The 15369-nt window shown below is 47.0% G+C and overlaps 1 protein-coding gene across 1 annotated transcript in view; it reads right to left on the reverse strand.

Moving 5' to 3' along the window:
- Positions 1 to 254: 254 nt before the first annotated feature.
- LOC146813698 (solute carrier family 22 member 7-like) overlaps positions 255 to 15369 on the reverse strand; it is a 354574-nt gene continuing 339459 nt past the window's right edge. The window contains exons 9-10 of the mRNA XM_085610186.1: positions 9257 to 9463; positions 255 to 2141 (exon numbers count right to left, since the gene is read on the reverse strand). Coding sequence (XP_085466312.1) covers positions 2081 to 2141; positions 9257 to 9463 — 268 coding nt within the window. The 3' untranslated portion in view covers positions 255 to 2080. The remainder of the gene's footprint in view (positions 2142 to 9256; positions 9464 to 15369) is intronic.

Consider the following 15369-nt stretch of genomic DNA (forward strand, 5'->3'; position numbering starts at 1 on the left):
TTCAAATGCACAGTGTCACAATAGTTGTCTCATTTCTCGAGACAGAGCCATCACCCACCAGTGTGTCACACGTCGGGTAGTTACCCGACACAAGAAAGTGCTCCGAAAATTGCAATTGTGATTAAAAGAAAGAGAACCATCAACCACCATAGTGTTCATAGTAATATACATTTAAAGTAAAGAAGAACTCAAAAGGGAAGATTCAAAAGGCAATAGTAGTCTGAGATGTCTTTATTGAACAAAACAATCCTCGACAAATGTATAAAAGACAATAGGGACAAACGAAAAGTAGGACGGGAACCACCATAACAAGAACAGGCCACAAGACCCCAAACAACCCCTAATGTGCGAGGTCAAAAACAATAGACAAAATTATTTATTACCGGATGTCACTGGAGATGAATAATAACTATTGACCGAAACGATAGCGTCGTTATCCACAATTATTCTTCTATTATTAAGCTTATCTGTGATACTTATAACAGAAGAGAAAAAGATGCGCCTACATAATGCTGCACAATCATTTTCATTTGCCCGTGTAAGAGAATACGTGTTAGAAAACAGTGAGATTCAATATTTATATTTCTTTTGACTTTTTCTAACCCAATATTTGAGTATTAATTCTACAGTGATGATATTGGGGACAGAATAGCAAAAAGCTTATTTTTATGAACAATGACTTAAAAAAAAACTTTATTGGTTTCAAGCATAGACTTAGACATACAGGCATATATGGTGGTTTCCAAAGTATAATCAAATAACAGGCAAGCACCAAGTCTTTTCATGCGGACATCATCAAACTGCAGCGTGTTCCAGTCCTGACAAGTTTCTTCATCTTAAGTGTCTAGCATTTGCTGCAGATTACTGACAGGTATGATCACATCCATTACAAACAATGACAACTGTACATACAGGAATAAAGAACTACAAACATGGAGGCCCCTTATCTGCTGGGATTTGACCAGAAGTAGCAGTTATGGCATGGATATAAGGTGATTGGACTGGGGTGGGAGGGCAGTGGGCAGTGAAGCACGGAGAACGAGTAGCCATGGCTAACGCGGTCTAATTCCGGTGATGTTTCTATCTCCCCTACAAAGAAACTACATCTGAACAATCTTCCATCCACGTATCTGGAGACTTTGGGTAGTTTAAGTCCCTGACGTAGACACCAATATTTTAAGGGTACCAATCATATTCAAGTGAATCTTCTTTTTTTATTATTGAGCTGGAGGGTGATGAGGAATCCCCTTGTTATCAGAGGCCCAGGTACAGAAGGTGTCCCATAATTCTGATTCCAAATTTCTGACTCCTTGGCAGTTGTCAACCCAACCAAGGTCTCTCCTCCTTTCTCTGTAGGTTAACATAATGAAGCATTGTTCAAGATTGGCAGGTCCGGGGCACTCTTGACTGTACCATTTTTTCTCCCTAATCTAACCTCACAAGCTCAAAACATACAAAGCACTCTCGAAAGACTCGTAATGCGAGCATCCTGTGAGCATGGAAAAGAGCCAAGGTCAGCAGAAGGATGAAATCTGGATTGGGTAGGACACAACACCCGATATTTTCTAAAAAATGTCTGAGTTTCCAAAGAAAAACAAAGATCGCCCTCTTCACACTGCTTAGATGGCTGTTGTAGTCAACGGGGCTTGTAATATACAATACTGTTTGGTCAGGCACCTGAGACCAGAATTTTCTGCATTCACATTAGCAAGACATGGTAAATTAGGGAGAACTCCTCCTCAGCTCCTGCCCTTGAGTGAAGAGTTCCCTAGTGTCATCATGAAGGACAGACAGCTTCTAGCGTGCCTGGACGGTCCACCTCTGGGCGCCTTAGCATCTGTTACACTAAGCAGTATACAGGCAATCATAAGGTGGGGTATAGGGCTCTGCAAACAATGGATAAACAGTCAGTCAAATAAAGCACATACATGTGTAGGTGGCACCATCAGGAGGTTTGCTAAGAAGGAAGGTCGCATCCACCAATTGTTGGATGGCTTGAAGTCTGTGCTGTGTAGAAGATTTTTTCCTGGGGCTTTTTGGGTCTTCCTCCCAGACCACGACCGCACGGCTGCGGGTGACGTTAGATTTTCTCCATGTGAACAGCCTCCTTTGGCACCTCTTCGGAGCTCGAAAATTCATCGCTGATGGAAGAAAACATTGTTGAAGTGAAAATAAAAATAATTCAAGCCAATTGAAATGAAGTCGCTCTTTCAACAGCCATTGGACATTTGATAACCTGTTGTCTGATCACCCGATGAACTCTACTGCTGTTGTCCCATCGCCCTGATTGATCAACCTACCCATGCAATAATTATCAAAGAGCGGAGAGGGCTGTTCTGCTGCCTGTTCATAACCATACTCCTTCAACCTGAGCATGAGAGATGCTTCCACCTGCACTGTCCTACTTGTAGACACACTGAATCCAGGAAAGGCTAACAGAGCTATCCAGTCAGTGGCAGAACCAAAGAATCTAGCGGGCGACAAGGGAGACTTCCCTGGTGCACACTCTGTGGTGGAATCATATCCCGTTCTAAGGACTTTGGCATCTGCTGTTTTACAGACCCCAACTTTCAAAACATAGGTGAAGTAATGATCAGTACAGTGGCAGACGTCTTGGACACACTGTTACAAATAAACTGGTCTGCAGATGGTTGCTGCATTGTGTTGTCTTCTGCTGTGACCTTCCCAGGAAGCCCTTCCTCTATGTGATGCATTCTTCAACTCATCCATCTTTAGCACATGCTGCATAAAACCACCTGAGTACAATCCTCTGCTGCTGTCCTAGAGGATTACAAAGCTTTGCACACTTCCACAAACACCGTTGGGGATTCTATAAACAGAGTTTGGACAGCTTTGAGAAGGGAGGCATGAAGAGACTCGCCTGTTTTATGATTTTTCAATGTTATCTACACCCTAGTGCCCTCTTTTGTTATTGCCTGTATTTAGGGCACATTATTCAGCAAGGCACACCCCTATACAAAACCTAAGAAGCTGTACTTGGCTTCTTAACATGCAGATTCTATTTTATTTTTTACAGAGTTTTATATAGCGCAAGCTTAACCTGGTATCGGGTATCAGAGCGCTTTACATAGCACCAGTTGCGTTACATGAGGACACATTCATTTTTGTTAGGCACGGGGAGATGAAGTGATTTGCCCAGAATCACAGGATGTTCAGCGTCATTGCCGAGACTCGAACCCGGTTCCCCAGATTCGAGGTCTACCGCCATAACGGTTAGGCCAACTCCTCTTAACTACCATACCCTCAACAAGATGAAAATTCAGATTACCTTTTGAGAAGGCTCTGACGACTGAGCTTAGGTGACAAGACCTTAGGAACGTGGTGACGTTTTGTAGTTGAGGGTCTGCCATCGATGGATTCAAGTTATTTGCACATTCTGTTCTATAGGTTTAACATCCCTTTTTCAGAAGACATCCGTGTGTTTCTTTTCAATGTCTCTAATGTACATATTAACTCAAAATATCTCTGAGTCAATGTATGTCATGCTGACAACAAAGCACGGAAACACAGGGCAGTAATTCCTTTTTTGTGCATATGTCCAAACTAGGCTTTCAGCAAAACATGCAGTAACCTGGAGGTATTTCAAGTTAATGTATGCACTGAAGATGCCAAAAGGACTCACAGGGATCACTTCAACACTGGCAGAAAAAAGGATTGTGATTCGGCCCCACATTCCCTGCTCTCCACTGGTGGATGGTACATGGTGTCCTCAGGACATGTCCTAAAGATGTCAACCCTTGGAATCTAAGCATGGGTGACAGTCAGATCTCCTTGAGGAGCCGGGCAAATGGCCCCCTCCTTCTAAAGACCAACAGTTGGGCAACATCATGTGATTGGGCTTATGGTGTTACTCATATTAATTCCGTAAAGTCACTTCCATCGTGGTATTTCCTATTTAATACTTCTCTGAGGCCTGTCAGGGGCTACAAGTCCAAGCGCATTTTTAAGCGGTCACATCAAGATTATGATATTTTCTTAGTTTCCTGATGTTATATGATAAAATATGTCCTCGTAATTTTAATTGAATAGACATATATTTCCATAGTATTTCTGCCAATATGTAATTTTTTAAAGGCTCTTCCAAATTATTACTACTTCTTGTTGGGAAGGAATATATGCTACACACAAGACAGACCTGATTCATTCTTGCTCTATTCATGAAAATGCTAAACAGATTAATTCATGTTATAGTCCATTAGATTTCCTTCTGGTAATACTCTAAATAATGTTATAAATATGTCACAAATGTATATTTTCAATAATCCTTGACTACATTAAAAAATATTTGTATCTTGTTTCTATACTATATAAAGCTGTAGATATATTTATACCATAGCAAGTTTTAGATATATAAAAGTTTAAATCTGTATCAATGGTAAACTTTTTTAGTTTCTTACTTATTTGTAATACAGCAGTTCCAAACATCCTCCCACTCTCTCTTTCTTTACTCTTATCTTTCTATTGATTTTCTGATTTTAAATCACAATTTTTATATTTTCCCAATATGTTTTAATGCTTAGCTGGTATTTCATTCATAATTACTGTAATTTATTGTTCTGCATCGGAAAATGTATAATAAATCTAACATCAGAACATGCTTGATTTTTTCTGCTTGTTATTCTCATGATGTATGACCTAATGATGTTTATCTTATAGCTGTTTTTAAATATATTTGAATGAAAATGTTTTAAATGAAAAAAATGTCTTCAGAAAATCAACCCTCTGTCTTCAATTACAGAGAAACATTTCTTGTTGAAATTAGTTTCTAGATCATATGAATAAGGACCGTGAAACGAAAGAGGGTAAATCCAGTGAGAGTACCCGTTGGACAGACATGACTTAACCCCAACCTTGGAGCAGGCCGTGCAATTTTTCATGAAAGGTGTACGATGCAGGTCTTCTTTGCTTGGATGTTACTAGTGCCCAGGCAAGAATGGGGTCTGCATGGGGTCAATGTCTCCTAGTTTGGAATAGGTGACCTGATTCAACTGGGAAATTTTCTGGCTGCTAAACCACCTCTTTCCCCACTTAGATCCAACATAATTTCCTGGGTCAGTCAGCACTGACGAGCAAGCAACAAATTTCACAAAAACTGTTACTTGGAGAAAAATGAAGATCAGTCCAATAAATGGATATGTCTTCTCTTGCATCTGATCATCAGTTTAGACATGTTAATTACAGAGTAATAGAGAGAGATGGAGCAAGAGTGATCAGGAGGAGGAGATGGGGCAAGAGAGATAGCGGGTGAGATAGAAAGGACATGAGATGATGTTGTCCAGAGTCAGTAGAGGGCACCAAGAGGCATACATTCAATCAATTCATCAATCAGTGGGCTTTTAAAGCGCTCTACTCACCCGTGAGGGTCTGAAGGCGCTAGGGGGGTGGTGCAGCTCCGGATCAGCTGAAAAGCCAGGCCTTGAGGCTCTTCCTGAAGGTGTGCAGGGTAGGGGAGCATCTGATGTTGACTGGGAGCTCGTTCCAGGCCTTGGCCGTGACGTAGGAGAAAGCTCTTATGCCCGCTCTGGTTCTACCTATGTGCGGGCTGTCTGCTAGGGTGCGGTCGGCGGAGCGGAGGTTTCTTTTGGGTACGTGGAATGAGATTCTTTCATTGAGGTATTTGGGTCCAATGTTGTGGAGGTATTTGTAGTTGTAGGTGAGTAAATTGAAGGTCACTCTCTTCTCAATGGGGAGCCAGTGGAGGTCTCGCAGGTGCTGGGTCATGTGCTCATGTTGTGGGGTTCCGAGGACGAGTCTTGCTGCGGTGTTCTGGATGGTCTGGAGTTTGTGTAGCAGGGATTTGTTGATTCCAGCGTAGAGGGCATTCTCGTAGTCCAGTCTACTGGTTATGAGTGCGTGGGCGACGGTCTTTCTGACTTCGGCGGGGGGGATCCACTTGAAGGTCTTGCGGAGGATGCGGCGAAAGTTGAAGCAGGCAGAGGCGACGGTGTTGATCTGGCGAGTCATAGTGAGGGAGAGGTCTAGGATGATGCTGAGGTTCCGGGCGTGGTGCGGCAGGGAGGAAGGGTTTCCGAGGGCAGATGGCCACCAGGTGTTGTCCCAGCCTGTGGCGGAGGGTCGAAGGACGAGGACCTCTGTCTTCTCCGAGTTGAGCTCTAGGCAGCTGCTGCTCATCCAAGCTGCAACTTCTTTCATTCCTTCCTGGAAGCTGAGTCTGGTGTCTTCGGGGTTCTTCGTGAGGGAGAGGATGAGTTGTAGGATACTATACTGAGTCCATGCTGTCTGATGATGGCGGCGAGGGGGGCCATGTAGATGTTGAAGAGCGTGGGGCTGAGTGATGATCCTTGGGGTACTCCGTAGTTGATCTCTGTGGGTTCGGAGAGGAAGGGTGGGAGTCTGATCCTTTGGGTTCTGCCGGTGAGAATGTAGCGGATCCAGTCGAGGGTGGTTCCCTGTATGCCGGCGTTGTAGAGTCTCGCTGCAAGGGTGCGGTAGGAAATGGTGCCGAAGGCTGTGGAGAGGTCTAGCAGTATGAGTGCCACGCTGTGGCCCTGGTCGAGTAGCATGCAGATGTTGTTGGTGTGAGCAAGGAGGGTGGTCTTGGTGCTGTGGTTGCTGCGGAACACAGACTGAGAGGAGTCGAGGATGGCATTCTCTTCGATGAAGGTGGTCAGCTTGGCGTTGATGAATTTTTTCAGTGACTTTGACTGCGAAGGGGAGGAGAGAGATGGGTCAGTAGTTTTTCAGGTCCGTTTGGTCAGCCGACAGTTTCTTGATGAGGGGTTTGACCTCTGCCTGCTTCCAGTCTTCGGGGAAAAAGCTGGATTAGAATGAGGCGTTGATGGTGTGGCGTAGTTCGGGTGCTATGGCAGCAGCGGCTCTGTGGGAGATATGAGGCGGGCAGGGGTCCGTGGGAGCTCCTGCGTGGGTGCTCTTTATGGTCATGGTGGCATCTTCGGTGGTGTCAGGTGTCCAGGTGGAGATGGTGGGTTGGCTGTCATTGCTGGAGGGGAGGGTGGTTTCTGGAGTCTGTTCGCTGAAGTTGTCATAGAGGGCCTTGATTTTCAGGTGAAAATAGGAGCCAAGCTTGTTGCAGAGGTTCTAGGACGGCGTGACATCTGTGGCTTCGCTGGGGGGTTTGGTGAACTGCTGGATGATGTTGAAGTGTTCCTTTGAGTTTCTGGCATTGGTGGTGATCTTGTTCTGAATGAAGGTCCTCTTGGTGGCTCTTACGCGTTGATCGTATTCTGTCATGGCTTTCTTATAGGTGTTTTGGTCTTCAATGGTATTGCTGTTTCTCTAGAGTTTTTCGAGACGTCTGCCGGAGCGTCCGGCTTCTTGGAGGTCGGTGGTGAACCAGGCGGCCTTCTGAAACCGTTATCTGTTGGGTGGTGGTGGGGTGCGAGCTTGTCAGCGCAGCTGGTGATCCAGCGGTGTAGTTCCTTGGCTGAGGAGTTGGCATCGGTCGTGGCGAAGGGGGGGACGTGAATGAGGGTGGAGTTGAGGTGCTCCTCTGTGACCTTGCTCCAGTTCCTTTCTGGTGGGCACGGGGCAGGCTGGTGGAGAAGTGTGGCTCAATGGTTAGAGCGGCAGACCCTGATGCAGAGATCTGGCCCGGGACCAGGGTTCAATTCCCGCCTCGGTGGGTCTTGGGCTCAATTTCCTCGGACCTGACATTTCTCGCCTCGGTGCCTACTCTAATCATGGGTCCCACTCTGCAACTCTGGGCAATAGCTTGCTTAATCTCCACAACGGCCCCAACAGCGCTGGGGATGCCTGGCTTCACCTTGGGGGTGCCCAGGAGTGGACATTTCACAGGGAAAGCCAGGAAGGGTTCCACAGCGGTATGAGTACAAGCACCAGGACGCCCCGTTGCTGGGGCAGCAGTGCGCTATACAAGTACAAATGGTGGTCTTGAAGGAGAAGTGTACGTAGTGGTGGTCTGTCCAGAGGGACCTCGAGGTGTGGCTGAAGTGGATGTTGGTCCCTCCTGCGAAGATGGGGTTCAAGATGTGTCCGGCTTTGTAGGTGGGGGTGGTGACAAGCTGCTTCAATCCAAGGTTGCAGAGGTTGTCCAGAAGGGCTGTGGAGTCGGGGTCTCTGCTTTTGACAAGGTGGAAGTTCAGGTCTCCGATGAGTATGTAGTCCATAGAGGCGATTGTGTGGGGTGCGATGAGGTCAGCGATGGTGGTGGTGAAAGAGGCACGAAGTCCAGGTGGCCTGTACGTGAGGGTGCCACGAAGCGTGGATCTGGGGCTGGTCTTGATCTGAAAGTGGAGGTGTTTGGTGTTGGAGAGGGGGTCGCCCGAGCTGAAGGAGAGGGAGCTCTTGTGTGCGATGGCAAGTCCCCCTCGTGGGCGGTGGGGGTGGTCCTTCCTCTGGATCTTGTATCCGTCGGCAATGGCGGTGGCTATGTCAGGGTGGAGGCGACATCAGGTGCGAGGGTGTCGAGGTGGTTCCAGATCTCTACAGCATGCCTGTGTAGGGAGCTCACGTTGAGGAGAATGCACTTCAGGGCTTCGGTGGTGCGGGCGACCGGGGTGGGTGCGGTGTTCATGGGGGTGATGTGGATGGTGAAGGATTGTCGGCAGGAGAACTGGCTGTGGGTGGTGTTTGGCGTCGACCGCTAGCAGTTGTTGTTCCTTCCGGGGTTGAGTGCAAGGAAGGCAGTGGAGTCGTAGCGGTGGGGGTTGGAGATCCAAGGTCTTTGGTGCTGGTCATGGAGAGGCGCTTACGGGCAGCGCGCAGTGCGCAGCTGCCATTAAATAGGGTAAGGAAGAGCAGCTCAGAGGTGTAGGCGGGAACCGGCAAGGGGGAGGGGCTGCAGGGGCAGCAGCAGCGGGAAAGAGCAGTGAACGGGCACGGAGATCACAACAATAGGCACAAAATGGAATAACAGGCACAAATAAGGCAGAAAACCCACAAATACAGGAAACCTAAACCAAGCATGCACAAGAACAGAAACGGGCAGAAATAAGGCGAAACTAAGGCAGAGCCAACAAATATAAATACAGGGATACCAGAGCAAGGCAGGCACAAGAATAGTAACATTCACAGTCACGGAAACTGACTCAGATGCAGAGTCGAACCTGCGATCGGCGGTGAGGCTGGGTCAGTGGCAGCAGCACAACAGCCGAGCTGCTGGGAGAGAGCAGGTCCCTGACCAGGAGGTCAGAGGTCTTGTTCCTACATTGAATATTTCTGCACTGTTTCTATAGATCTTTCTAGGTGTTCACCCGATAGTTATACATTTTTACTCATAACTAGGCAGCCTTACCATGCCTCTTCCACATCTTGTACGGTCTCTGGCAGCGGCACGCGAGCAGTCTCAGGAAGGCAAAAAACCACCAAGCCGGAGGCGATGGCCACAGAGCAGTAGATGATCTGTGGCAAGAACTTCCATTCCTCCTCCAGCAGCAAGATCAGTGGAGCCAAGGACGCACTTATGCGGCCAATGAATGAGTTGTACCCGAGGCCGTTTTGCCTGGAGGAAAAATATGAAAGAAAGGGCTGAAGCTGTGGCTGTTCATACACAGACTGGGGCACATCACACAAGGGTGGAGGAGCTCACTCTCATGAATGAAGCTCCCACATCATCATCTTGCTCAACACCATTTCAGTTTTGTTTCTCAAAAGTTGTTTATCTCCGTTAAAGAATTATTGTGACATCCTTTGCAGAAACAGAAAATCATAAAGAGTTAGAATCGGAAGGACATCTCTCTAGAAGGATTAGTGGAGGACGTCCTATGGTTACTCATACAGATATATACATCTTCAATATGCCTAGACCCAGCTCCCCACCCACTTACCTGCGATCGGTCTTCCCACAAGTAAAGGCCCTTTGAGCCTTGAGGCTTCTGCCTCTCTCCCTCTGCACTCTTCTCTGCCATCTTTTTCTATTTAGCTCTTTTTCTTTATCTCTTCCCGCTCTTTTAGCTTCTGCCAAGATCTTTTGCTCTCTTTCTGCCCCTTCTCTTGTGTCTGTGACTGTTTTCATTTCTTATCTCTGTCACTCTTTCAATCTTACCTCTGCTCCCTCTGAGCTTCTTTTTACTCTTACCTCTCATCCAGTTTTGTTTCCATTTTCTTTTCACCCCTCCTAGCCTCTTTTAACTCTTGCCTCTCATCTGCTTTTGTTTCACCTTCACTTCACCCATCTAAGCCTCTGTTCTTTCATCATTTTTTTTATTGTTTTGTGTCCTTTTTTAACTTTTTGTGCCTTTTTACCCCATTCAGGCCGTCTGTCACACTCCCCGCAGTCCCCTTCCCCCTTGAGCACATTTTTCAGCCTTACCTAGCTCTTTACCTGCTCCTCCTGCAGCACTGCCTTCCTGCCTCATCTTCCAGCGCCCAGCAGCCTGTCCCACTGCCCTTGCATTCCTCCCCCTCCAAAGACCTACTTAGAGGTGGGTGTGCGGCTGCACCACTGGCACGCCAAAGGCAATTCAGTCTGTGGGCCTGCCCCTGGACAGCGCCCAGCACCAGGATTCCTGTTTCAGTCACCCCCCCAGCAATATTTTGCAGCGCTCCTTCGGTTGCTCAACCCGGGACGCTGATCCCTCCGCTCCTGTCACGCCACACACCAAAATAGCAGCTGCTACCCACTGCCATTCTCCTGCAGCCACATACCCCACACAAACACCATCAACACCCCCATCCAACACCACATGCCACAGCAAATTCACACATCAACACTCACTCGCATGCATGCTACTCAAGACGTGATCACAAACAAACAACCAAAATCTGGGATCTCCTAAGCAGCGATGCACCAGACCTCCTCTGCATTCCAGAAACTTGCCTCATCTCCACATCGTCACGCAATATCTCAGCGACAATCCCAGCAGGCTACAAGATCGAATGACAAGATCACATCCACAAGCCCACATCGCTGCGGCAATACCAGCCGGCTAAAAATGTCTTGACAGGATCGCATCCACAAGCCAGGACGAGGATTCGCAATCATCTACAAGGAATCCATCAACTGCTCAAGATTTACAGGTAACACTGCTCCATTCATGCAACATCTGCACTTAAAGCTGCAAACCGCAAAAAACGTCACCCGGAACGGAACCCTCGCCTACCAACCACCCTGACTGATAGCCATCTTTACCGGCCTCATCACCAACTTCATCGCTCTGCTCACCATTGACTCTGGAGCTTACATACTATTCGGCGACCTCAATTTCCATCTGGAAGGTAGACCGACCCCTGCTCCAAAGCACTCCTCGAAAGCCTGGGCAATATCAGACTTACCCAGCTCGTCCCAGGACCAACACATGTCGCAGGACATACACTGGACCCCATTTTCATTACCAGCGACTGCATTAAATACAACTCCGCTTCACCGCTCACATGGACTGACCACTCCATCATCCACTTCGAAATCAACACAGCACAAGTTAACACAGTATCACCCTACCAAACCTCAACAGGGGCAAAATCTCAGAAACAGACTGGCTCAGCGCCCTCACCAGGATCAACATAACCTCACAGACAACCTCACAAGGACATCACTACTTTCAACAACTAGATTCACTACTTTCAACAACTAGATTAAGAACTGGGTGGACTACCTCATGCCCATCAAACTTAACAAGCAGGCCATCTGGTACACAGAGGACCTTTGAGACACCAAACGTCACTGCTAGAAAGGAAATGGTGAGACAGCCATGAAACCACCAATAGAACCACCTACAAGGCTGCACTCGTATGCTACCACCAGCAACTAAGAGACACCAAGAAAAGAGCACTAGCTGAATGCATTGAAGGTAGCTCCAATAGCTGCAAGGAGATCTTCTTGATCATCAAGGACTTCACCATACCCTCCGCCCCCATCAACAACATCACCCCTCTCAAGAACTCTGCGATGACTTATCAATCATCTTCAATAGCAAAATCACAAACATCTACAGCAACTTCGCACACCAGCCAGACCCTAGCAAACTCCTAGACAACCTACCCATCACCAACCAAGACGGCCTACTAACTACATAGACAACCCTCACCAAAGACGGCACAGCAACAATCATGCAGACCATTCACTCGGGGCCCAACAGATCCATGCCTCCACCACATTTACAACCTGGGAACATCACCAATCAGCACCAACCTCATCCACTTCATCAACACCTTCATCACATCCGCCACATACCTCGGTTACTGGAAACATGCAGAATTGAAACCCCCCCTAAGAAATCACTAGCCAACCCAAACCAAATGAGCAACTCTCTCATTGTTCCCTACCCAGTGAAACTGATTGAGAAGTCCATCAACAAGCAACTTTCAACCCACCTCGAGCATCACCTCCTGCTGGACAGCACCCAATCAGGATTCAGAAAGAACTACAGCATCGAAACCGCACTCACTGCCACCGACATCAGGACATCCTGAACCAAGGAGAAATAGCGGCCCTCATTCTGCTCAATCTGTCTGTAGCCTTCGACACTGTCTCCCACAATACTCAACAGAAGACTCCACAACATAGGCATCCAAGGATCTGCACTGAACTGGATCTTCTGCTTCCTTACCGAAAGTGTCAGAGTGCAACCTGATCTGCAGAGTACCCCAGGGATCGTCCCTCAGCCCCACCCTTTTCAACATCCACATGACACGGCTTGCCAACATCATCCAATCCCAAGGCATCACCATCATCTCATATGCAGACTGCACCCAATTTATCCTCTCCCTGATGAACAAGACAACCACCACCAGAGTCAACTTCACCAGCTCCATTACCATGGTAGCAGACTGGATGAGAACCAACTGCTCGGAGCTGAATTCCAAAAAGTAATGATCTTCGCAAACAAGACCTCCCCCATGGGACTCCTCCTGGTAGCTGTAGGAGCAAGGAATAACACCGACAAGACCATGCAAGAGATCAGGGGATAATTCTAGATGACAAGCTCAACATCAGTCAACGCAGTGAGCACCTCTTGCTTCCCCATCGTTCACATGATATGAAAGATAGTCAAGTGGTTGCCACAGAACACCAGACGGACATTTACGCAAGCACTCATCAAAAGCAGGCTCGACTATGGCAATGCATTCTAGGCCATAATCTCTAAACAACTCCTATAAAGAATTCAGACCATCCAGAGCACCTCCGCCAGACTCGTACTCGACCTCTCATGCCTCAGCCACATCACACTGCACCTCAAGGAGGCCCACTGGCTCCCCATTCACAAGTACAGCCTATTCAAACTTGTCACGCACACACACAAAGCCTTACACAACATTGGCCTTTTATACCTGAACAGTCTGCCTCACTAGTCTGCACCCACTACATTCACAAAAGCAAAGCAGGTTGTTCTCCTACATCACACCCTACACATGGAACATCCTCTCTCAACACATCAGGGCTGCCTCCTTACTACTTGAGATCTGCAAGAGGCTGAAGACTTGGCTCTTTGAATAACTCCACGGGGACCGCAGACCCACACACCTGCTAAAACGCCTGGATACCCTCACGGGTGATCAGGGTGCTCTACAAATCAGCATAGCATAGTCTAAAATTATATCTGGTTAAATCATAACTTCATAGGTGAGCTGTAGAGCCTAGAATGAGGTGCTGGATGAATCTATAGTATGTGACCCAACCCTGAGGGGTCTGAGCATTTGCTATGATTTGGGGGTCATGTAAATTGTTTAATGGTCTTGATCCGAACCAATATTCATTGTCTCCACTTCTTCTCTCTGACATGTATGTCATAGACTCTTCTTGTTAGTAACACCAAAGAAAATGGTATCTCCTTACCCTCAACCAAAGTACTAACTATACATGTTGACCCGTACCACTCTTACAAAATATACAAAGGTCAACAATTGATTCATACTCCTAGTTTGTGAATCCTAATTGATTAATTGGTTCAGTAAGGGCAGTGTGATTGTGAGTGTTCTCATCATCGTCCACCGTATACTTTTAGGGAAATAAAATAATGACACTGTAGTCTTCTCAATTTAAGACAAGCCAACAGGCATTAAGGGGTCCTAACCCATGGGCCTCATTTACAAAGATTTGGCGTAGGGCTGCACCGCAAGTCTTTTTGCTGCGCTGCGCTGCGCTGCGCTGCCCTGCACCAAATCGAAAGGACAGGAATGCACCGTATTTACGACATACAGTGCATTTCTGTCTTTTCAGCCAGCACTGGCACAGAATATGGTGCCTAACACCGACACAGGCACCCTTGCACTTTGGTGCAAGGGTCTCTCTGTTGTTGGCAGGATTATAGTTGTGCAGGAAGGGGCACCTTCCCGCACAAAAACAATTCATGGTGGCCTTTTCCTCTTTCTATGTGTGCTGCAGAATGCAACATACATAGAAAGAGGGAAAACCGAGGAAAAATAAACATATTTCTTCTTGTTATGCCTGCCCTGGGAAAGCGTACAGTTTTGACACATTCCCAGGTTTAGAGATTCTTGTAAATCTGGGAATGTGTCAAAACCCATGGGTGTTGCTTGGGAACACCTCCTTGACACAGTGTAAGGCAACGCAGCAAAATGCGCTGAGTTGCCTTACACCATATCTACGAGGCCATGGAAAGCTAGTCAAAGTGGCTCAGCGTGGCCTCGTAGCTATTGGTCTGCACTCTGTGCTGCCGGAGCGTCATAAAAAATGACATTCCGGCGGCGCAAGTGACTTGAAAATAAGCCCCTCAGTTTCATAGGACACTTTTTCCTTTTCTCAGTTGATGCTTTTCCATCTTTATTGTTAGTCAATATTTCTCCAGCATCCTCAGAACTTCATCCAGTATAGCATCATGCTTTTTCACGTTTTTCCCACCATAAGTATACTGGCCTGGAAACAAAGTTTTTGTGACATTCCATCCAATTCCTTTTACCTTGCCCTCTGAAACACTGCGGATGCTGAGGTAAGTCAAAGGCCATTCTGCAATATTGATACCCACCCAATGGTGTCAGGAATGAAGCTAAGGCTGTTAATTGGTCATGTGATCTGATTTGATGGTATGGAGAAGATATGTCTAATACACAAAGTATGACTCCCCTTAAGCTTTCAGCATCTCGGATATGTGGGGAGAGGTTGCCTATCGACCCATATGTTCTTATTCAAGTTATGTTTGTTGATGCATTGACATATTTGTCCCCCTCCCTTCGATGTCAGTACTATAGGCGCCAACCATTTAAAGTACTAAGTAGGTTCTACTAAACCCTCCTTCTTGTAATTTGTCACTTTCCTTTTGCAGCGGGTCTACCATTAAGTTGCAAATGGCCTCTTGTGCGTCTCTACTACCATCTCCAGTTCCTAAGTGTTAGGATTTAAGACTATGTTCAGCTTCAGGTCCTTGCGGTGCCACCACCCCAATAGTTCTGACCCATGGTTGCTCACATCAACATACCCATAGACAGCTCTCTTCTCAAACCTCATCGCTG

The sequence above is a fragment of the Triturus cristatus genome, chromosome 6, assembly GCF_964204655.1.
Source record: "Triturus cristatus chromosome 6, aTriCri1.1, whole genome shotgun sequence".
Taxonomy (NCBI): Eukaryota; Metazoa; Chordata; class Amphibia; order Caudata; family Salamandridae; genus Triturus; species Triturus cristatus.